This window comes from Streptopelia decaocto, assembly GCF_964273445.1.
Source record: "Streptopelia decaocto genome assembly, chromosome: 3".
NCBI classification, from domain to species: domain Eukaryota; kingdom Metazoa; phylum Chordata; class Aves; order Columbiformes; family Columbidae; genus Streptopelia; species Streptopelia decaocto.
In genome coordinates, this window is record NC_138656.1 from 29,172,899 (window position 1) to 29,198,807 (window position 25,909).

At 37.3% G+C, this 25,909-nt stretch overlaps 1 protein-coding gene across 3 annotated transcripts in view; it reads right to left on the bottom strand.

The window, feature by feature from the left end:
* SRBD1 (S1 RNA binding domain 1) overlaps positions 1–25,909 on the bottom strand; it is a 131,480-nt gene that overhangs the window by 39,305 nt on the left and 66,266 nt on the right. For all 3 annotated transcript variants that reach the window (XM_082047646.1, XM_082047648.1, XM_082047647.1), the window contains exon 17: positions 13,051–13,133. In XM_082047646.1, the coding sequence (XP_081903772.1) occupies positions 13,051–13,133 (83 nt within the window). The remainder of the gene's footprint in view (positions 1–13,050; positions 13,134–25,909) is intronic.

The window sequence follows — 25,909 nt, forward strand, 5'->3', positions numbered from 1 at the left end:
ATTCTAAGTATGGTATGCAGGAAATAAGTTTTTTAATCAATCAGCGCAACAATGTACTATCACTTGTAATCAACCCTATTACCCACCTTCTTACAAAACAAGATTAAAATGCCTCCTCATACACATTATACAAATTCACTCTTACAGGACTGTACAGTTAACCTGTGGAAAAACCCAAATATTTCCAATGTTTTACTTCTCACACTTGAGTAAAACAACAGTAGACATTGCTTATGGATGCCAGGATGCTTAGGTGTCTACTTTTCTTTAAGTTATCTTATGCAAATAATAATCTGTTTCAAAGTTAAAAATACTTCTCTTCCTGTCAGCTAATGTATATGGGTACTTTCATATCCTTATTTAGAAACTTGGCAAGAAACACAGAGGGTAACTGATTTTGCATAATGTCTCCCTTTCCCATTTTCAACATTCTGGCACAATATTAAAGACCGAGTCAGTAAGGACAAGGGCAGAATAATTATGTTATGCACCACTTTCTCAGTTTTTGACTAGAAATTAAATCAGTAATTATTGCCCAGATGATTTGTTAATACCATAAGCTTGCCCACACACTCAAAACTTCAAATAAAAATAGTAGTACAGTCTGCAGATAGTAATTTTTATCTTAAGACCGACACTGTAGTATTTGTACAGTAATTAAAAAACAATTTCCGCTTATTTTCATCCAGTGAAATGAAAATATATTCTATCACTCCAATTGTGGAAGAGCTACCTAGTACAACCTGCTAGCCCAGGAGAGGGAGAAAGATGAAGCATGCCAATTAATTCAATTACTGACAGAAAAGATATCAGGATGAGTACCTAGCAGGTCAGGTTCAAAAACACATCAGAAGCACCAGTGTTAAAAAAATAAAGACCAAAAAAAAGAGAAAAAAGAAAAAAGCTTGCGCTCCCTGTGCTGAGTAGCACTATTAAATTCAGATGCAGGGTTGTGTTTAGGTTGGACAGGCCCCAACAGTAGAACAAAGTCAGTCTGTCTTAGTACCATAACCAAATTCTACAAGTTAACAGCTTTTCATGAAAAGCTGCCATTTCAAAATGTCAATCAAACCTGAATATAAGTGGGAACTCCTGCAGAAATAACCAGCTGCAGGTTTGAAAAACATTTTTCACTGAAAGTGGAAACACAAAAGATGTTTGAATGAGATCTCTTTTCATTCCTGTAACAGTAGATGGTCATTTTCACAACATCAAGGACAAAAACATAAGACAAAATTGCAAATAACGTCTTGAAAGAACCATTTGCAGGGGTGATGAATGATTCAAGTTACAAATGACAGAATTATGGGCAAATGGAAACTCATTAATATGAAAAAGCTTCTCTTAGAAGATTGCAACTTGTCTGCACTTTTTCTTATTACATCTGAATGATTAAGTTGTACGTATTAATTTCAATCCATGTTTAATATTAGCTTTCTCACCTTCAGGCAGCAGCTTGTACCAAGATCATCCAATTTGCAATAAAAGTAGTGTGTCTTTATGGGGTTTCAGGTGTTTATTAAACAAAAAAAAAAAAACAGGCTCAAGTTGTTCAAAACACAGATTCTAGCAGAACAAAGAATTTATAATCTACCCACTGAAAGAACTCAAGTTATCTAATTCAGTTCCGTACATCCAAATGTAAGCCACATTTACTCAATAAACCAAGGGGAAAATAGTATTTCTACAAGTGTATACTACAATGGAAAAGAAGCTTACCAATATCACTTTGGTCACATCCTCTTTTCTGGGTAAAACAGCAGGAACAAACCTAATTTTCCCATTCTCTGAAAAATGCATACTGTCTCTGAAAATGAGTTTTCTGTCCAAATGCCAGCTTCATCAATTTCTTATTCAACAGCTTGGCTGATGTAGCAGTGATTTATTTCATAAATCTCCACATTCAATGCTGTGAAACAAATTTAGCCATTAGGGAGGCTTACAGAAGAGTTGTACTAGAAGTGTTGGGTTTTTTTGCTTGGTTTGTTTTGGTTTACCCCACAGGAAGGAAACACCTGTACTGTAGAATCAACATTCATTATGCAGTTTTCTTATAATAAACAAGTAATAGAAAAAAAAAAAAAAGGAAATTGCATAGTAGACGAATACCTCAGCATGTCCCAAAGTTTAGAGTATTAATGTAGACATACTGTCTTTCACATATTTACCTCCTTCCCAGCATGACTATCACTATGATCACCATATGAATGAGATAGCATTAACTTTTTTGAGTGACACCACCTTTTCCTTAAGTTGCACTTTTCACCAAAGTGAAAACACATTTATGAATTCAGTAAATTTCACTAATTAGAATGAGATGAAGCATCACAGTTATATTAAATATAATTAAACGTAATTATTACTTAAAAGTTCAAAGAGTTATCGAGTTGGAAAACAGCAGATAGGATTCTTCAGCGGTGTTTGCTGCAAACTAAGATGCTACACGACATAAAACTCAAACAACTCACCACTACAGCCTAACTGTACTGAGGTAGCAGCTACGTCATCAAATTTCACACTGTAGCAGTGTTTTCTACAGCATACATTAACTTCTGATATCCAAAATCTCCATACTACACCAAGCTGCATTTCCCCAGCTGCAGGCTGCAGCACCCTAATAAAGCTACCTGAGATTTTTTCCTTATGCTCAAACTTCACAGCAGAAGTTTATCAATAATGCCCCAAACAAGCAGACAAAAATATAGTGAAACTTTTCATCACTAGTTCTTGTTCTTATCACTTCGTATCACCAGCATTTGTTTTTAAGTAAGCTGGAATCCATAAAATCTACTCTGAGGTTTTGGCGATAAATAATTAGCTGTATGAAGAAACACTTGAAATAAGATTAACTTGACCATAAAATGCTGCTAGCAAACTATTTAAAAACTGAGACAGGAAAAAAAAATAATAAAGAAACAAACTGCATCAAATCTAGCGCCTTAGCAAGCAGAGAGTGGTTTTTTGAACATTCTCAAAAGCATATTTACTTCAGGAAACAGCTTACAAGTCAGAATGTGCTGGAGGTTTTTTCGTTTTGTTTTGAGCTGCCAATTGTTAGTCAAGATTGCTTTTCATTTTACAGGAGTGTTAAGAATGCAAATGGTTAACAGTAGTATAAACTATATACTTGGTTTAAGTTTGAATGTCTAGAACTATTACACACTGCATTCATCTGCATTCCCTGTTTATGGGAATGAAATATGTAGTCATTTGAAGTCCACAATATGTATACTGTGTTTGTAATAACTGCAGATTTTACAAGCACATTATTCTTTCCATTAGGATTAAAACCTCACCGAATAGCAATTTGTGAAAGAATTCTAGCAGGGCCCTGAGCCCAGAACTCTGACCTCTGATGAGATGCTTGGCAGCAACAAACTCTAGGTCTAAGCAAAACATCTGGTTTGAGTTAGACTTCCTGAAAAAATAGCCCCTGTACTGGGGAAACTGGTATTCACTCAGCTTTGTCTATACACTTTGACTGACTTCAACGCTGTTGTGGGGGGTGGAAGGGGGAGAGCTTTGCCAGAACGCACGTCAATCACTGTAGACTTCTTGGTGGCCTCCAAATAGCCAGGCACTTACATTAGGAGACACTGTACTCATTTGTTGATGCTTCTTGGGCTTTTTCCTATTGTACTTCACAGCTCAATGTTTCTTTCAGAATTAGTGCCAACTCTAAATTATCTAATCCAAAACTACAGTTGAGCTCAAAATATACATTTTGCCTGAAGAAACAGTTTCTGCAGGTTTGGTTTTTTTTTAAACAATAATTATTTTAACTTAATCTTTCTTGCAAATTTAGACAATCACTGTCATCATAAAACAAATGGGAATATTCCCCAAAGAAAGACAAAAGTTCTACTGCCAAGAAATCTGTAAGAACAGTAACAGTTTTTGGTTGGCTGCCAAAATATTTTATACACAACACCCTTTTTGCATACATTACACAGATAACAGCACCACAGAACAGTAACTGTAAAGAAAATGCTGATACACCAGGACCGGGTACCCTGACCCTGCTGCTGCTACGGGCAATCAGCACAAGCTCCTGCAAAAAAAGGATAGAGCTGGTGTTTGCTTCTCGTTTTCTCAAGATGGAAGGTACATCATATCAAAGATGAGGTGAAAATGAAGAAATTAACTTTTGCAGGCTCGGTATGAGTTTTACTTCATTAAAGCTGGCAGCCCAGTTAAGGAAGACATGAACAGCCTGGTGAGGTAGGTAGGATGCAGCTTCAGTAATGTATGGGACTGTCAAGAAGTATGGGGCCAAACTCAGGTCTTCACACTGACATTTCATTTGCAGGTGATTTTGTATTTTCAAATATCATTGTGAAGCCTTTTTAAAGTAATTAAGCCATAATAATGGAACAGGTAGCAATACCTACCAAGACCTGTTATGTTAAAAGACACACACAATGACATTAAGTGTCTTATGTAGAACCGGAAAGCTCAAAATAACTGAATTTGAAAGTAAGAGAGAATTTAATGGACATCTCTGTAAACGCATTCATCGATGTTGCATATACACACATGTATGTATGTGTGATAATATTCCTCTATATACAATTTTGCTGTGAACAGATGAATTTACCTTTGCTGGCACTGTTAGTAGGACCTAATTCTATTAGAATAATACTTTTCTGTATACTCTCTACTTAATAAAAACGTGTTGTGGTGAAAAAAGCATCTGAAAAAGTATTTTCTTTCATCTACTGCTCTATTTTACACAAGTCTGCCATACCACTGTATATTGTCAATGCACTCATAGTTTATTTTCTTCCTGCGATTGCTAATGCAATAATATTTTTATGCCTGATCTAGCAGTAACTTTACACTGGAATTAAATGTCAATTTCTACTTTCCACTCCCAAAATTCTAAATTAAACGCCGGTGACACCGACCCCCTGCATTCAGGCAAAACGCAGCCACCAACCCACAAAGGGACATTTATAAAACGAGCCTTGCTTGTTTGAACTGCAACGCTGCCGTCACTGGAGTTTCACCCGGGAGACTTAAATAAATAAAAATAAACCGAAGTAATAAACACCATGTTTTATGGAGCTGCACAGAATAAAAAAAAAAAAAAAAGAAAAAACACAAAAAACCCACAAAAAAAAAAAAAAAAAAACAAAACACAACAAAAAAGGTCCTCGTGGCAAACTTGAAAGATTAGAATTAAAAGCTGTGGAAGGCTTCAGGCCCACAACGCGCAGTGCCAGTGCTGAGAGACAGTCAGGCCACCCACACCAGCAACGACCTGCCTGCCTGGACACGACAATATAGGAAACAAAACAATGTTCCAAATTAAGCCAACTCTGAAATTTCCAAGTGCAACAGGAATAATGGATCACGTCCTGGACTCTCAAGCAACGAGAGGCATGTTGTAAAAAATTACCTCTAATCTAAGGCTTTGTAATATATAGCTATGTTCTCTGAGGAACTAAATTTTTCTACTACTGATGGCATTCCAGTGGCCATGTTATTCAAATGTCTGACATTAAACAATTCTTTTTTTTTTTTTTTTAATTAAATATCACATCTCTCCATAGACTTTAGGTTTTTGGAAGACTGCATATAATTTCAGAAATCATCATTGTCAGCTGGTTGACAGCAATAAAGACAACATTCACTTTAAATAACCCTGAATTATATGCAGTTGAGTAAATTTGAATTTGTTTTGCTTTAAGGTCTTCCAAAGTTGAGGCCAACATGCTGAACAAAAATATTAAACTATCTATAACCCTGTGTCAACATATGATGCTACTGGGAATGGTAAGTGAATTAATTTTCCAAGGAAAATTAATTACTTATGACTTACAGTTGTAAAAGCAAACAACGTAACTGTGGATTAGGGCACATTTAATTTCTGTTTGGAGTAGCGATTAAATTAATTTCATATAATTCATGGTATGTAATGGAAAGCAGAAGAAAGATGAAATCTTAGACAATGACTGACACAGAAAAAAGTGTATATTTATGTTCCTGATCCAAAAATAAAGGTCATGGATATTAAACACTGTCTAGCGAATCATGATTTTAGTTTCTAAAATGTTTTTTTCAGAACTGTTTGTTAGAAAAAGTGTTATTAGTAAGATAAAAATCTAAAAAGCAACAAATTACAAAGCATCAGAGATCTTGCATGTTATATTCTCTCATTGAAAAGAGACTATAATTTTCAGTGATAACTATTGAATGACATAACCTGTCACAGGATTATTATGAGGAAGAACAACAGCAATTTAAATTCATACTACAGTAATTTAAGTTCATTTTACGTTAAGAAAGAGAGAAAAAATTTGATCACAGATCCAGCATTTAAACTAATATGTACACTAACTCCGCACCATAATGTAAACATGAAATGTAGGATTTTTATTGGTTACTCACATTTTATAAGTAAACAGTTACTGAGAAAAATAAAACCATAGCCCAGGTGAACCTATGAAAGTTCTTGCAGCATTCCATAATTTGGTATTTGTACAAACTAAATAAGAATAATTATTTTGTCTTGCACTGTGAAACATATCAAGTTATTATTTTAGATGATATCTTCAACTAGAACCACACATATTAACAAACAATGTATGAGTTTAAAATATCATCAGAATTCTAATTGCCATTTATGGTCTTCTTCTGAAGGTGAGTATGAATTTATTTCCAATACCAGACTTTTGGATATCAAGTCAACAGCTGCTGTGCTATGAACTCACACAGAATCACTCAAAAGTACAACAATATTAGTATTCTTCCTTGTGATCCAAATGAATATACTGTTAATTCATGAAACCAAAACAACAGATGCAACAGATGACTGCTGCACTGCAAGCAGTGACTACAGAATTCCACTAACAAATAATATTTACATTCATGATGTTTAAATTGACCCCACACATACATTGAAGGCAAGTGATTCACATCCCCACTGCCACTTTTACCTGACTTTGGACACTACAGAGATGCTTTTACTATGGTCACAGGTTAATCAATTTTATCATTATAATATTTACATTAAAATCTGACTAGACTTCATAACACAGAGCCTTAAAGATTAACTTACTTCACATAAAATATGAGTGTTTGAGCCCAAAACGCAAGTTCTATGAACACAAATATCCCATCATGGATATAAGTAATGCCAAGAGTAACCTGTGGCTCCCTGGCTGGTTTCTACTGTAGTATTTTTAAGAATGTTTCAAAAATGCAAGGAACTCAAGTTATTAAAATCTCAATGAAACCTGGCTGAAAGCAGCTGAACAACTTTTCATTGCTTAAATTGTGTATTTTCGCCTAAGGTTATTAAATACTTGAAATATAAACAGGAAGCTCAACAGCATCTCACACATTTCAGAAGCTGTTCAGTCAAAATACTTTTCAAAAGACAGACTTTATCATCCTCTTTCAGCTTTTAGTCTACCAAGCATTTCCAAGCGTATGTGGCAGCCGTATCAAGTGGATTTACAGGATCCCAGCCTCACAACTCCCTCTTTGCTCCTCTGACCACTCGGCTCCCACACAACAACAGCGTCTCACCAGGGTTTAAATCCACCCAGCTGCATCGAAACTCAGCTCACCCATGTTTGAATGAGCTCTGCCCAACTACGTTCACGGCACACACACACACACACACACACACACACACACACACACACACAAATCAAACTGAAATATTAAAAGGTTTTGCACAAAGGGTACCCTGTGCTTGGGCAATTCTGCTCAGGAGTTCCTACCTGCCACTTTCTTGGTAGTCTGGAAGTAACCTTTACACGTACTTTTTGTGTACACTAACACGTATAATTTTAGTCCAATTAGAGCACAAATCACACGAGAGAGTTTGCACCAAGTCTGTTGCTGTCACAGGGCAACAAAAAACTTCATAACAAACTTCTGCCAAGAGAGCTGGTAATCATGCAATTGGAAACAAACTGACAAGGGAGGGCAAATCTGTCCAGCAGCTGCTTCCTATCAACACCCTTAGATCATCCCACCTCAGTATATACCAACATTTCTCCTGAAGCTTGCTAAAACCTCAGCAGCTCTATTAAACCCCACATACACAGATATAAACTCTCTAATAATAAACAGCAGCGGTGCAAGAGGGGGATTATTAGCAATAATGTCTAAAATTTACCTGCAGTTCAGGTTGCTTACAAAGGCACATCTCTGACAAGTTTTCAAATGCTGTCTAACAGTGCATTTTTGGTGACAGCAGTGCAAAGAGATGCAGCCCATGGGCAGCGTCACGAGTGACACGCGGATGCGGTGACAACGCTTTGCCCCTACGCTCTTTGTAAATATGCACGCATTTGCTTTCATTGCCTTAAAGGCGCAGCATGGCACTTCACCAAGCCAGCACATTTTCTGGGAGATGCCAGCAAATATATATGGTGTACTAGCTAAAATCATTAATAACACAACTGTTACCTTATTTCTATAGCCCTTTGTTTTGTTTTAACCAGCCATAATAGACTAGTCAAAGTTCATTGTGCTTTGCTGACAGTTGATTTCTCTTCAGGTAGACATATCAGCGAGACTTTGCCAAGTTACAGGACATAAGCCATCCCTGGCAGCCAGCAAAACTGCTGCTGAAGATTAAATTGCACAAACTTGCCAGAGGTATATCTTATCTGGAAAGGAATCTTAAGCTTTGCACACCCACCTCATTTCCAGGAGAAGGGGGGGGCACGGGGATTGAGCGGAAGCATCCAAAAAACATTACAGGGTGATTAGGTCTCCCTGACAAAGCTGTCTGCAAAGACTTTGCTCCCATGGATGTCAGATGGCTTGATTCACAGGGCTTTACTTTTAAAAATGAAAATCACTTAGTTTACCCTAAAAATGATGTTGGCCAAACCCCACGTTTTTCACTTGCTTTCTTCACAGAACTAATGTTTTACCACTACTACATGATAAGTAAGTATTCCCTAAGTTGCTGGGTGATAAAATCCTGCATTAAGCACAAACATATTCACCCGCCTACATATACACTCTAAAAAAAAAAAAAAAAAAATACACCTTTTCCCTATTGATAAGACACTATTTTTTTTGCCTGCCCTCAACAAAATTTTATAGGTAGAAACATCCCACCCCATCCCTTTGTATACATCAAAACTCTCGAGTATTCCTCTCCTTTTTCCACAAATTCCAAAGCAAGCAATTCCTTACAGCATGAAGTGAAAAAATTCTGCAACAACAGTCTCTTTCCAGGAGCCTACAAGTTCACAGGAGGGGTTTAAATTTCCTTTAGTGAGGAGCAGAGCTAAGAGCACTGTGAAATACTGTCCCACGTGTCCCTGTCTTTCAGATCCCAGTGAGTTCATTCAGAGACAAGATGGAATATAGAAGTCCACAATTTGTGAAGCAGCTTTCAAGATCTTACATCCCTCAAGATCATTACACCATAGTGGTGATTCATCAGGTAAAACTTAGTTTGCAGTGTAGTAAAGACTTGAGCCACTAGCTATTTCTACCCAAACCGGAATTCAGCTTTAAAGTGGCATGGAGAGGTGGCAAGGCAAATACAGTCTGTATCAAGCAGAGTCTAGGCATCATTTTCATGTTCAACTACAGAAGAAATCATAGTAATATGGGCTGAAGGTGATAAATTAATTTTGGCTAGGTTCCTGTCTGGGAGGAACAAACAATTTTCCTAATGAGAAAACTATTAAAGATGAAAAGGACCTTTAGGCAACTGGAATTTTGGTCTGAGAGAGGCCCTAATAAATTAGGTTGTGCTTCTCTTACTTTAAGGAAATACCTGCTAGATTTCGGTCCTGTTTATTTTTCTCTGACAAACCTGATTTTCTTGGTAGTGCACAAACTCAGAATCATAACTTGAAATTGGAATAAAAGTAGGTGGTCAAGTACAAGTTTCAATCATTTTCCCCCTCAATTTCCAGATATCTCTTGCTACCCATAAAGTTGTATTTCCATACCCAGAGTATCCATACCCAAATGAGCAGTTTTCCTTGGAAAATTTGCACTAGAAAAAGTAGAAAACACCAATATTCTCACAAACACACACATGAAGTACCAAGAGGCCAGGTGGAGCAATCCAAAATCCCATGGAAGCAGAGACTACAGAAGATGGAGCCACTTCAGCCAGTCCTCTTGACGGGCCACGCACTCCACAGACTGAGAAAGCTCATATTTTGAGCAGTAGATTTAACGCATAGCCACTTCATCTTCCTGTAGCACTAGTGTCATTGCTGACAGCAGCAGCTCCTGCCCAAGGGGATAACTCCTTCCCCAAGCTATGCATTGCTGCTCCTGCCTTATGCCAACCTGGGACGTCACATAGCCATCAGCAGCACCAGAAAAGGGACCAGTGCACTTGGGCAGGAGTAGCAGAAAAGGTAGGACCACTCCTTTGTGGAGCTCACACTTTGATCAACACACAATGAGCATGCAAGCACCCCTCACGAAACCACCATCCTGTTCTTGCTATTATACAGCTTCCACAGTCATGGGTTGGCAGCACACAGCCTCAGTCCGAAGAAGTGGACACTGGGTGCGGGACTAATCGCTGTCAGTCCTTCAGGACAAAAAAGCCAAAACCTGGATTCGTCAGATCCCTAAATATCCATTTCAAGGTGTTTAAGAAAGGAGAGGTAATACCTAAATGCTAGGTTTATACTTAGAGTGGGGCAAGAAAGTAACTTTCTCTGTAAGAAGCTTGTTACAGTGTTGATCTCAACTGCACTTTGCATATTTCATCCCAGAACTTACTAAAAAGCTGCAGCTAGCAAATGGGTTATATATTAAAGTATAATAAAATTTTTCAAATTGACTGGGATAATATAAAATCCTGTACCTGATACACTCCTCATCTGAAGGCTGACATCAGCTATTACTCTGGGATTCCCCGTACGACGCCACAGCTTTTCCCATGCCTGCCCTCTGAGATGCCAGCAAGTGGCGGCTCTCTCTGAAGGAAGATCAGCCTCAACAGCTGAATTTCTCTTCTCCTCCCTTTCCACGAGACAGCGCTCACCCCAAGAAGGCAGCAGAGGTTCTGAGTCGGCTTTCAAGAGTGTAAATTTGCTTTCAGTAGTGTCACTTAAAACTCTAATACCTCAGAAATTTCTCTTTGAATGAGCACCTTACGGCTCCTGCGGTGCAGAATTCTGACAAGAGGTCTCTCTCCCTCAGAGGATTTAGGCAAACCATGACAAAACTTAAAAATAGAGATAGTTGGTAAAGAACAATTTTTGAGGTCTACCTTTACCAGGCTTTTAGGAATTATTTCTCCAGAACTTTTCATATAACCAATTTGGACACGAACAAATAATGTAGTTTGCTGTTTACTTGTAAAAGTCGATCTAGTGGATGAAGAAGCTCCCCTGAAAGGGCCAAGAATGTGGTACTTACCCAGGTCTGTTTCAGTGCAAGGTAGATGATGCCAGCCTCAGTCACTCAGGCAGTGGTGAACCGCTGCAATACATTCATTGCAACATTTGCCTGACAACATCATGCTCCCAAAACCATACAATCACCACCAGGTCTGTGCCTTTTTGCTTTAGATGCATGTTTGTACAATGTGCATGTGGGCCAGAGCAGATAGCGTGCATCTAAAGGAATACCCTCTAGCCACAGCAATGCAAGTTCCTAATACTTACAAATTCACAGTACACTTCAGATAGTAAAACAAACCCATTTTGGAATTGATTTTTAAAAATTTTGTTTAAAAAAAAGCAACCAACACTTCTTCATGAAGTGATGACAATATTTTGTTGTTGTTAAATACGTTTTTCCTTACAGCAAGGATCAACGAATATTTGTACTACTTTTCATTGTAGTGGTTATGGTTGTTATTGTTATAAATAAAAGCAATGGGTCTCTACAAGTAAGGAAGAAGTATGCTTCAGAGTGAAGCTGCTTTTTTGCCAGATGACCACCCCCTGGTTTGCAGCTGTCATCATTAAGGCACGTTTTTAGTGAAATTAAAGAAATTACAGTATTTCAGCCCTTCAAACTGATTTTCCTCAAGAACTATGGCATAGTTCATACTGAAAGATTAATTATGTAAGTTAGTTTTACTGATAAGTTTTGCAGTTAGCAAGCAACATGAGTACATTTTGCAGTCTGTGGGAATACAAGCACTGAGCACTACCTTAACTAAAATGTTGACCTCAGTTTGCTAAAAAATAAAACAGGATATACACTTCTTTGACATTTTTCGTAACACCTTTCTTCGTCACACCAGCTTTAGCAGTCGTAGGAAAGGATTCTATGCCACTAATTGTATTCTATCCCACTTTCTTCTGTGCTAGCCTGAAAGTACAGATCCAGACTGTTCTATGCTTTCTGTTCTGACTTCTGTTCCAGCCTTTCAGACTTAGTCACATTCTATAGTTTCAAAAATACAGAGAAAAGCACATGCTGAAGTTTCCATTTTTTTTTACTTCTCTATTTGGTGGGACTTAAGCACATGCATAAATGCTTTCCTGAATGGATGCCAATATGCTATAAAATGACAATAACTTATGTACCACTTCTCAATACCACTCACTTTGTAAAGATACTTTAAAGGTAAAAGCTACTACTCAGAAATAACCTACAAAAATGTATAAAAATAAGAATTGTCAAACATATTCCAACTCAGCTGTAGTAAATGAAAAACTTCAAAACAAATGCTTTTATTACAAACTTCTAGGAAGGAGTGCACATAATAGTACCAATTAACGGCTTCTAAATGGAGGATCAATATCTCATTGTATTTTACACAAAGAGCTAAAACCCCATTGCTGTAACAATACAAAAAAAAAAAAAAAGAGAAAGCTTTACAGATCAGGTTACCTGTCTGATTTGATGGTTTTAATAGGCTACAAATCTGGCTACAGCCATTTCAGAGCCTCAATCACAATCGTTAAAAGTAGAGATTAAAAAAAGAGGCAGTCTATGACTTCTAAGTATTTACTACCATTCTATCAGCTCTACAAATGTCTTTTAAAGGAGATATAACTAGTTGACAATTATGAAGCAGCACTTTGGTGTTTCTCTATATCATGATAGATTACTTAGATGAAATGATACGTATTATCTTACCTGATACATTCCAACTCCTATGTGTTTGGGCTCAATTTTCACTAGCTCAGCTAGTGGGTCTTGGACGCGTCTAGCTATGGAAACTGAAAAATAGAATTAGAAAACAACTATGAGTTTTATCTGAAAATTGGAATCATGTTACGTTATTGCTTTTGCTATTTTTTTAAAGTCTTCTACATATTTAATCCCTCCTTTTTTTTTTTTGACCTGGAAATAATCTATAATATAGCAAAATCCTTTTTCACTGTTAGACACAGGACACAAAATGTATATTAACCAAACTTTTTGATTGAATACTAGAAGCAAAGACACAAGGAGACTTCAAACTGTAATCAAGACATTATTTTTTTTTTTCTGGCTACAGAGTTAACAAATATAACTGCACACACTTCATTTTTGCCTTGTATCCATACTAATATGTAACATTTAAAATTAAACTCTGAAATATCCTTTAACCTTAAATCACAGATATGTAGAAACAAACATTTAGAAATGAATGAAATGACTGTTCACAGACTTATCTAATATAGTATTTCCCAAGGTATATATTATGTACTTATGTATTATATATTTATATAAGTCAACCATAAAATTCAGTGTTCACTTTGAAAATGGTTCTTGGACTTTACTAATCTAAACTGCATACCAAAACACATCCGTTTGCAATCTGTCATCATTGTAACCATGCTTAGGGGAAAAAAAAAAAAAAAAAAAAAAGCAATTTCTAACATTTCTGGTGTCATGAAGAACACACTGGAAGAACCTTTGGTCTCGTAAATCCATATGCTGAACCAACTCTGAATTTTTGAAGCTTATATTTATTGATAAATCCTTCACTTAACATCTCAGAACAAATACTTATTTGCAAAATGTCAATTTGTAAATTCTCAACCGTGGTCTAATTGTGCAGACATTGAGTTTTGTTCAGTATTTGCAACAGTGCTCTGTCTCATGCATACTGAGCTAGAAGAGTTCCACTCTACTAGCATTACATTTATAAACTTTTTTTCTCCTGAATAAAGTAGAGACAGGCTGGTTGATTTAGGAGCTCTTAGAACACGCATTCTACCTTCCTAGTGAAGGAAATACTGATGAAGAACAGGAGTGTCTAGAAGTACTGCAAAGGTCTTTCCAGAAATAAAAGGACCAAAGGTCTTTCAAAAACAAACAGAAAACCCCACAACACAAAACCAAAACTAAACCCAACCAAAAAAAACCCCACAAAACCCAAAACAACCCACAACAATTGGAAAAAAAAAAAAAAAAAAAAAAAGAAGGAAATCAACAAATATAACCAAGGGCTGGTCTTACTGCTAAGGCTGCCTTTCCTACCACATGCCTTTGTGAGCAAGTATGAGAGAAATGAGGTGGCACCGAAGAAAGCTGTGATCCGTTATTAGCTGTCTCCAAAAGCACCCCGACAGCTGGCACTACTCATTCCAAGACACATTTCCTAAAATTTACTTTACATTTGAATTCATTTTTAAGAAAAACAAGAGAGGATCACAGGAAGACTAGACAGGAGTCAGGAGTAAACATGTATATGCATGGTGGTTTGGTCAACAATACATACATAAAGTTTAACATGAAAATTAGAACTATTTACAGTCGTCAACGGCTGACTTCATACACACAAATACGTATAAAATCACAAACATGATTATCATATACATACATGTGATAGATACATCTATAAATGTCAGCACCTTTACAGAATCACAGCGTTATTTAGATTGGACAGATCTCTTGAGGACAGACATCATCTTGTCCAACTCCCCTGTTGAAGCAGGGTCAGCTAGAGTAGGTTGCCTAAGATCACGTCCACTTGGGTTTGGAAAACATCCATGGATGGAGACTCTACAACCTGTCTAGACAACCCATTCCAGTGTTTGACCAGCCTGACAGTAAAAGTGTGTCTTCCTGTGGTCAGATGTAGTTTCTTGCATTTCAATTTGTGCCCATTGCCTCTTGTCCTGACAATGGGCACTACTGAGAAGGGTCTGGCTCTCTCTTCTTCGTTCCCTCCCATCTACACACCTTCATAAGATCTTCCCAAGCCTCCTCTTCTCCAGGCTGAACACTCCCAGCTCTCTTGGTTTCTCCTTGTACGAAAGACGCTTCAGTTCCTTAATCATCTTTGCAGCCCTAATTTAAACAGCAACAGCCACCACTACACGGTGTTAAAGACCTCATAGCATTTTGGAAAAGGACTTGACTAAACATTGATACTTGAAGCCAAAATAGTAGATAGGCCTACCACTTCTCTATTAGCTATGCAGACTTCTCAAACCACAGGTGCAAAGTTTATCAATCAAATAGAGCAGCTGAGATTTCACTTTTAAAGATCTGCACTGCTAAATGTATAGTTAACATGAAGTTCACTGCTCGGTCATGCAAGACTTCATATCCATTATTATCCATTTAAACACACGCTGACAATGGCAGTTTGCAAGCTAGGCTCGGAAAGCACTGTGCTGGTGACATCTGATATGCCTGTCTCCCTGATAGAGAAGTTCTGAATTCAAAGGCCATCATATACACCTTCTTGTAAAAATAAATAAATAAATAAATAATAATAAAAAAAATATATAACTAAAAAAGTAAGTACATTGGTTATTGCTTACTACAGAAATGCCTGCCTACAACAATCATCTGTATTAATTACTTTGAAACTCTAGTTGTACATATCACCAGTCACCTCACAAACAAAAGTAGATAAAAAAAAAAAAACAACAAAAAAAAAACAATGGAAGGACCGATCCAAACCAGGAAACATTTAAAACTATGTATTTCTTCTGAATGTATTTATCTCTATGTATAGGTACTAAACTTGTCTTTCAGCAAGCTTTCTTAAACTCAATTTGTTTAATAGCTATACAATGTTTTAGAGAATTTTCATTTAGTTCCACCTAATGGCAAAACCCATTTCACAAGTTACATTTTAGATAAGCTGAAAGCAAATATCTTTCACTGTCCACATCTCCTTTCATTACATCTTTTAAAAATAGATAACTACACGGATAGGTTGATACAGGAATTTTCCAAGCATAACCTTCTCATGGGAACCTTCAATTAAAAGCAAAATTTAGACTCTTCTTGTCATAATAGTGAGGTTGACAATGCCGTCATATCCCTCGGAGGCTTCCAGCGGAGGCGTAGGACCTGATCCAGCAAAGCACTTCAGCACAGATGCATGTCTGTATTCCCACTGGAACCAGCAAAACTATTCACATGCATAAAGTTACACAGACATTTAAGTGCTTTCCTGGACCAGGCCTAATATTACAATATCGAAGCGCGAAGATCAACTAACAGGCAGTTATACGATTTAAGGGAGGCAGCTCTTCTGGCCACGCCAGCAGGATAGCCGACCTGTGGGATCCCCACTAAAGCTGCAATTTTACTCCGGAATTTTCCAAATTCTAAATGAAAGAGCACAGTAGTGAAAAGACAAGAGTTGTCCACGTTCTCTCTAGGCACAAATTCAGTCAAGATTGGCATCTACTGTCTCTTGTACAGGCAAACCCACTTTGTTATGCTACTAGGACGCTGCGACAGATGTTTTTAGGGGGCAATGACACTATGTTCTGGTGATTTGATCTGCATGGCCTGACTTTTACAATGCAAGCAGAGTTATTACTGAAATTATGAGGGCTCTACGGAAGTGGAAGGTCTGCTATCGGGGACCAGACAGAGGCAGCAAAACCTGACATTTTCCCCTTAAAAATTAAATCAATACACTTCGAAAGGATTTTTATATGAAACTATTTTACACTAACAGAGGTATTATCTAAAACTATTTGTTTTAATGCTCAAAGTACATTGTAGAAATGGCTAGAAACTGTGCGTTTTTAGACTGACAACAGGTAATGCATTCTCACTTCTACAGTTATTAAGGTATGCTTCACTTTTCCTTAAGCAAATCCAAAATAAATTATATGGTGGCATGCGAGGCAAAAACAGAAAATCAGATTTCTCAAAAGTAATGAGAAGGGTCTAACATGAAATATTTGAGATATCATCCTTAAAATATGCTAGTCTAAGTAAAATGTGAAACAAATACCAAACCCTGTTCAATATTAAACGGGGTATTAAGATCAGGATGATATGGCCCTCTACTAGAAAATCACCACAAGAAGTACACACCCAATGGATGCAAAGCTTCAAGTTGTCAATTAAGAACAAAACATTACTGCAATACTTGGAATGACAGTAACATATTGTGCTGCCATGCAGTAAATCCATGTAAAATTTTAAAGCTTGAGGGGACAGGATGGCCTAGGTGGTCCTTTAATGTAGATGAACCTCACCTTCAAATGCAATGAGAAATAAAGAAGGTTCCAGAAAGCATATTTACTGAAATCCTGTCCTGTCATTTGGACATTTTCTGCCATTTTGTAAGAAAAGCATTTTAACTGTTCGGTGGTCTCAATTCATTCCATACTTTGGATATTTAACAAGACAAACCCACCAGAGAGTTAAGTATTTTTGCCTGTCAGCAATGAAGTACAATGACAGTGTAGGGGGGGAAAAGCCTCCATGAGAGTTGCTTGCACGGCTCATGTACGTCTCTGTCTCTGATCTTCATAGAAAATAAAGAATTGTATTAAAATATTTTGTTTCCTAATGGCTAATGAGCAGATGTGCTCTCATGAGCTTGCAAGCATACTTAGCTGTTTACTTCTGTCTCAAATCTCTCTTAATTCCAAATGGACAAATTAAAAATTAGGACTATTTTCCACACACGTACACACCATGTAATTTTATTTTTACCAGTACTTTCTACAGCAAGTGATACAGTTTTTCACAGGGATTAAAAAAGGAGAGAATTTTCACTCCGGAATACTGATAATAGTTTTCAGGCTAAATATTTTCAGACTAAAGACTGAAAAAGTGCTTGCTCTCAACAGTGGGGGCAAAAACAATAGAGCAGCCTTCCAACTATTTCTCTACATGGTGTCTATGCAAGGGCCACATCAGCTGCCAGCCCTAAAAAAGCCCAGAGTTAGTGCTAACTTCTTAATTAGGTTACCTGCCTCCCACCAGTAATGGAATAGATCTAAAGCAATTGTTATGGCCCAAATCATATGTGCACACCGAAAGAGCAGCTAGAAATCTTGTCAACTACATAATAAATTTTATTATAAATAGTTTCAAGTATTGCGCCTGCTTCAGGGGCAGCCTGCCAACTTCTGTGTTCAGACAATCGCGTATTAAAATGTTCTCCCTTTGCATTACTCTGTGTAAGAGCCACTCCATAAAGCAAAAGCTTAATGGCTGCAGATAGAGAAAGAGTAAAAATGAACATACAGAGTTCTGCCAAATGCAGTGTGAGAGACTGCCAGGAATGATTATGGGTGGGAGAAGAAAAAACTATTCCAATTTCTTTCATTTGCAGTGGTATTCAAATGTCACTTGCCACTGCAAGCAGAAAAATGTTTTTGTCCAGAGGTCCAAGACGATGGCATTCCTTCCTTTAAACATACATATAAGGATAAAAAAAACATGTCCCAGTCAATAACTGTGAGCTTAGCTACCTCATTTGTGTGGGAGCATTTGTTTGTGTTTTGAAACAATGTGAAGCTTCCAAATGTGAAAGCAGTGGATAGTTCTACAAAAAATATACAGCAACCGCAAGCTATTAGTCTATGATTAGTTCAACCTCAATTTTGTCACAAACAAGAACATTCTGTATTTTTATTAGAAAACCTCAGTATTTCATTCTTGCTGAGACAAGCTGCTGTAACATCCAAGTAACTCATCCCCCCTATTTTAAATTAACCTTTGCGCCTCGAAAGTCTGGGTTGAAACTTCAGTGTAAATGAAATAAAAAATTATATATTAATGTAATCGGAGAGTAATTCACAAATGCATATGTAATTACTGTCAATCTATTACACCAGGGTAGATAAGGAATCATTACAACTTATTTAAATCCTTTTATAAAGCCTATTATTGCGTTCAAGATCAATTACTCTCCATAAGTATCTGCAATAATGTTTACTCAGTGATCGATTGTTCAGGTTTCCTGAGTCCTGGAAGCTTTCTATCCTGTTGACCTGAATTTCACCCTCCTTGCAAAGGATACAGTGAAACGTACAGTAGTCTTTTCATTAAGCATTCTTTCTCAGTAGGTCAGGATTTGTGACACAGTTTTGAATCCTCATATATCTTCTTGGTGGGTTTAAAGTATGCAATTTATTTTAAGCAACTGTTCAACAGCTGCATTTCATCCAAAATTCTTCTGTGGCAAGTGAGCAGGTTTTTGTTTTAAAAAGGTTACATTTTAGTTTACTTTTAACTCCATAAAACTGATAATCTGTTATTTGCCTAAGATTAATGAAATAATGAATGACAATGTTCTATTTATTTACTACAAAAATCTTTAAAATAGATGGCTTCAATACAAAAAGGAAGTAAAAAATACATTTCAAGAGAAAACCTCAGTAAGTGAATATTACAATGCAGCTTTTTAAAGTCAATATTTTCTCTTAGAAATGCTCTCAAAACCACTTTTCTCAAGTATTAGTGATTTCTGTCTCACAGGATGGTAGCACTTTTTTTTAATCCAAGGTGAGATGGGAGACATATAGTCATTTAATTGAAGCCTGATGTGATTTTTCTGTCACAGAAATGAGTTAGGCTTACAGGATAGTATAAATTCAGAAAAAGCTTTCCCCATCTACTCAGCTTAAAAGGTAGACATTGGCAGCATGCTTTTCACAGTCAGATCGCTGGTACTAATTTTAACTGCATCACCATGCCACTGATTACTGTTACTAAAAGTAAAAAATTTCTTGAAGTTTTGTACTTAAGAGTTATTCATTTAGATCAACAACAAAAATTAATCTTTCCTAAGTGACCAGAAGGTCCTTTCCTATGCCTATGGTAAGAAAAGCAGCTTTGGTGAGTAAACACATCATACTGCTATATTAAAAACAACCCCAACCTCCTCAAATTGAAGAGCATCCTTGTACTGCTCCTCTGGCTCCACGCTTCAAAGAAGTGACAAAGAATTCTAAGGAAAACACACACAAATGCACAGAAGCACATCCAGAGAGAGTGAAGTAAATAATTTTCATAGCTCCTGTCTGCTGAGGGAAGCTGGCTTTACCAGATCCTGGACTAGTGCTCTGTTTCTCGAGATCTCTTTTACATGGAACTGGAGGGATATTTGCAGTTTGCTCAGAAGCACAGAAAAGTGATGCTCTATAAATAAAAGGCCAAGTCCATCTGCTGAACTCAGATACATCTGGGATACAAGAAAGAGGTAAATGAGAGGAAGGCAAGGTGAACGTTACAGCTTTCCACAAAGCATGCAAAGATTAGATAGCAGCTGCAGACATAAACGTGCACAGAGAATGATGCTCAGTTAAAGCTATACACACACAACCCTCTCAGCAGAGTGAAGATATTGATTGAAGCCAGCCAGACAGGAGAGTTTTCACCTGGCTCAAAATAATCTGCTTTAATTCTGTAACAAGGCAGAAGCCTAAGGGAATCTAAGCAGGTTTTGATCTTGCAGGTTACAGAAGATCTAACCCCTCAACTCCAGCCTACTGCTACACTCTATAGCTTCAGAGGAAATACAGTGCCAATGAGCAGGACATTAATTATTTTATACCATCTCTCACACATGCCATGAAGTTTCCACAGGTTGGAAAATGTTAGATTCTTGTCCACAACAACAAGAAAGCAAAGACTACAAACATATCCTAGCACCTGAGGATCAACACATTCAACAAATCATTGTGCCACTGGTGTGGGGCAACTGAAGCCCATTTTTCTCTCTCTCAAAATCCTGATGCAGGCACACATGTCCATGCGCAACTATAAATGTGAAAAGGCCCAGTCATTTCCAGACTATCTGCAGTTGTTTTTTTAAAGTTATCTGCAGATGCCCTGTAACTTCTAGTTAGATTATAAAGCCTAAACCACACCTCGAGATGAGCTTCTGATCACGAGTAGCAAGTGGGTCCTACAGGGAAAGAAGGCACAAGCCTCTACTTACCTATTACCGCTGTTCGCCATCCATTTTATTTCTAACCACTGCATGTTTTTCCTTCCAACAGTATAATTAAACTCATTCTTAAATTCTACCGACTACAGCAGATGAAAAGACAGGAGTACAATTTAATTTTGTACTGCTGTAATTGCACACAACCCAACTAAACAGGCTGGCAAAATGTTTTAATGCGTAAGAATTCAGCACTTACTTCCCTTTCTTCTAACTCTTTCTGAAAACTTGTGGAACTTGCACCAATCCTCTATGATTAGCTGTAGAAGGAAGCTTCCACTTGGAAAGCAGGGCAAATGGTTTAACTGTAAGACTTCTGTCCAATAAAGTTTTTGAAAAATGACCTTCTCTCCTGAGTAGCCAAGGGGGAGCAGTGCTCTTTTAAGAAGATGAAGAAATTAGCTCAAGTAGACATCAAGGCACTATGTCCCACACATCTAATCATCAAATTGTTTTACTTTCCTTAAGATAAAGTCAAAAGAAATTACATTTTTTCCAATCTCTACCTTCTATTTGCTGGCCAGTATGACAGCTCTGAACTGTATGTCTCTATCTTTAACAGCACCCTGGGGAATAAAACCCTGTAGCATGACAGTCTCAAAGTCCTAACAAGCCCCTAAAGCCTATCAGGCTTTCTTTTGCAAGGAAAAGTGCAAGTGGTGTGCTGAACTTTGAGTGTACAATAATCCAATGTATTCTGCCCTGTGGAGAGGAGACAAGCAGATGGGATTTGACAATGCTAAGGCAAGCTGTGCCGAGTGACCTTTTTGCTCTCTTGGATTCTTCTTTATCCCCAGAAATCACCCTTTAGAAGCGACACAGTTTCTATACTGGATCATACCTGTCCATGCAGCATGACACACGTGCTTGCCCTGTTTGCATCCAAATCTTTGCAAAAAAGCAACTTTAGGGAATATTTTATTTACATTTGTCGCTTTCCTAACTGGGCAACACCATTATGTAGTCTTAACAGAGAACCCCAGGCCCCTCATGTCTGAGAGGAAAACAAGCATTTTGTGGAGTTGCTACATTAGACAACCACAAGTATGCTGCTCATTTCAGCATCTGAACACAGAACTGCAAATTAAAAAACAAATGTATACGAATACATTAAAGTATGGAAATAAATCAGAGAGGCTTAGGGTGAGATCTCCTCTAACAAGTGATTATACAAACATGATGTCTGAAAAGACATAACTCCCTTTCCCATCTCATCCTGTGTTCAAAGAATTCTAAATATTCAGGTTTGTCTGCACTTTTATAAATCAATGCAATGAAGCGCATTAGGTTTTTATTTTGCTTTTTAAATTGTGAAAGAAAGAAGAGACTGCTTATTTGTTAGAACAGTCATCTCAAAATGAAAGATAATTAATCGATAAAATGATGGCATTTCGTATTGAATTTAACTGATTGTATATCGAAACCAGGGTAAAATCCCAGCATGACCACTGCCTCATACTGATTTTCCACCATCAGGCCACTGTTTCACCGGAATTCAGCAGTTTTCTCTGTCTCTTAGAGTTATTAAACAACATTCATTTCGTCACGGTATCCACTTCAAGAGGTGGAGAGGCAGCAGAAAAAAGAAATTCTGATGTCAGCACATGCCAAACAATTGGTGCCTCTTTAAGCCTCCTGTACTAAGGGCAACAACAAAACCACCACTAGGTGACCATACCTTAAGAAGTTCCCAGGCATGCAGAAAGTACACAAATTCCATATTTCTCTGTGTCAGTCCTTCAACATGTCATACGTGTTTACACTTTCTGTGTACTTCACCTGTTCCTCCACAGTCTTCCCATTTTGTCCAGCCAAACTTGTTAAAGCCAACAAGCATTTGCAACAACAAGGAACTGCAGAGGTGGAGAAGCACCGTCTTATTGTAAAAACAGAAAGCGTGGAAGAGTCTGTGCACTGACTCATTTTGTTTCACACCTCAGAAACTTCGTTTTCATTAGGAATACAGGTTCCGCACAATGAAATAAACCCTTGGGCAAAACTATATAGGACACGATGAAGGTAAAACAAAGATGATCTCAACCTTTGGAAAACCATTTAATTCCAGAGTTCACAGGCCCAGTGACAGCAATCATGATTGTCACACAGTCCATCCATTCAAGGGATGGATGGCATCACTGAGTTTAGCTGTTTTTGTTTTACTTATGCAAAGAATACCACGTTAAGATGGCCTTCTCAACCACTCTGACAATGAAAGACAACTAATGGCAAGGAGAATTATGGGTAAACTTAAAAGCCAAAATAACAGTTCACTGAGTGCTGTTCTTACAGCGACTTTAAAAGGAAACTTGCATCCAGGCTTTCCATTAAAAAAAGGCACAAGCAAATGTTAACTACAGAGTAATCCAGTAATCTCAACTACTTAGAGTAATGCAGGAGATCTTATGGGCAAGTTACAGTGAAAAACTCCTATTTGAAGTTGGTATGAATAAAAGCTAACCAAAGGTTAAATATTAAGTGTTTACACGGATGGTAGTTCAAGAAAAAGAGAGAAAACAAAACTAAATGAACCTAAACCAAAACCAAACAGAACCAAAACAACAAAAATGAACAGGATAGCAAAGTAAATATAGAATCTATCCATGAATATGAATTTGACTGCTCTATGAAAACTCCACCAAAAAAACCCATTTAACTTCTTCTGTAAGAGGCAGACCAGAGGACACATGCTGGGGCAAGTTCATCCAAAAACCCCCGTGGACTGAACTCCAGCAGATTGTTCTCTAGGCAGAACCCTCCTGATCTGCTGCAGCTGAACTTGCTCAGCCTATCAAGTAGGAAATCCTTTTATTGCTCTGGCCTCTAAGCCTCTTATCTCCTAATTCTGCAAGGCTGAGGAATAGCTGTTCTGCTCATTAATACTCCAGTGACTGTCAGAAGGGGATATAGACCTTCTCACTCTACTCAAACACAAGTAACTAGGTTTCATCAAGTTCTTAACCAGCTACATAGTTGAGTCCCACTCCACGAGATTTTATAGGAATTGGTGTAGCAGTACAGAGGCTTCTGCACTTCCGTAAAATATTCAGATTTGGTGCTACGAAAATTTTAAAGATTCTGGTTCAATGTAAATAATTGATATTAGGAGCTGATATTGTCTAACACTAGAAAGAAGGTAGTCATCTCTGGAGGACAATTCTAAAGATGGAGAGACTCTATTCCAGTCTCTGCTCTGTAGATACCAGCAAATTGTTTAAGAGCATTTTTTTTTTTCCTCCAAGCAACTGCAGTTTTGGTTTATGTGCTGTATGGATGACTATGAAGACTTTCCACTATAGTTTATACATACACCACTGGTTTATAATGAGATCTTTCTTAGTCACTTATTACAAACCCATGTAACCCATGACCTTCAGAGATAGCTGAAAGGGAATAAAATAATAACCAGTTGAGTTCTTGGCTTAACTAATATCTTTAATCAGCACTCCCAAGAAATGATAAACCTTAGTGAGTTTCCTCCTATATATGACAGTCAGCCAAGGAGAAATTAATAAGGTAATATTTTTATCAGGTTTGATGTGTTCTGTTTGTATGAAGTGAAAACTTACTAAAAACAGTTGCTAAACAGCACTGAAAATATGACAGAGATCAATCTTATCACAGGATATGAAAGTATGTTCCCATATAATATGCATTATTTAATATTTTACATTTATGTACCTGATGGACAAACATAGGCCTACCTGTGTCATTCAGAAACCCCTAAACCCTTTTGTAAAGTTTGTGTTGAGAAAAATGTTAAAGTGGCAAAGTGTGTTAAGATCACAGATATCTCACGTCAGTTGTACCTTTTATTTTAACTATAAATGTCACACTTCATCATGCAGCTGTCAGCTTCCTTTAATGTACTAAATGCTATCATGTAAGCACAGAACCTGACATGTAACACAACAATTAAAATAAAAAGCAAGTCAGCGTTGACACCGTGTCACTTTTCTGTTTGCTGCAAATTAAAAGAAAATCAAAAGTAGAGAAATAAAAGCTAGTCAAGAAAAAAGTTTGCAAAAACCTCAAACATCAGTTAATGTTTCCCTCTAATGTTATGTCACATTATGTTCAGCTTTAAAAAAACGTCCACAGCTTCAGTGAAGCTAATTACAAATTGACACCAAAAGACGTCAAGAAAGTCTAAAACTTCTAGAAAGACTCTGTTGTAATAAATATACTTCTAGCTGTCAGTTCCATAACAGCTGACATACATGGAACTAAGCAATTATTTTTCACTTTCTATCCCACTCTTTTTCAATTCCTGTCCACCCTGTGCTACTGCTGTGGCACATTAAAATTGCTGATGCTTTTCAAACCAGATGCAACAGCACTTAAGTTGTGCCTGAAGCAATTCCTAGTAACAACAGAAATTATGAACGCTAGATAATTAATACTGAAATTGGTCACGTATTGCAAATTCGATTTTTTGTTTCCTGTATTTAATGCATAACACTAAATAAAAGTGTCTGAAATGTTCAAATATTACCTTCAGAAAAAAAGGAAAATCATGTACATCTGGAAAAGCATATTGTTAATAATGAGATTTCTTCATTTTTCAGTCTTCTTCTGTTCATTTACATCAACTATAAACCCACATTTAATATATCAGCGACATAAAAAAAGCTTTGGCCCAAGGGAAAGTTAGTGGCATCTGTCACAAATACAGAAATGTCACATGCCTAATATTTGCTCTGGCCATACCACGCCACATTCAAAACCCCCGTGGCCCAGGGAAGAAATAGTCGCAACGGAGTCCATTCACAGGCAGGGAGGAAAGAGTCAAGCAAAAAGAAGCTAGAGGCCTGCCCTGCAAAGGGAAGGACTGACATAGACATT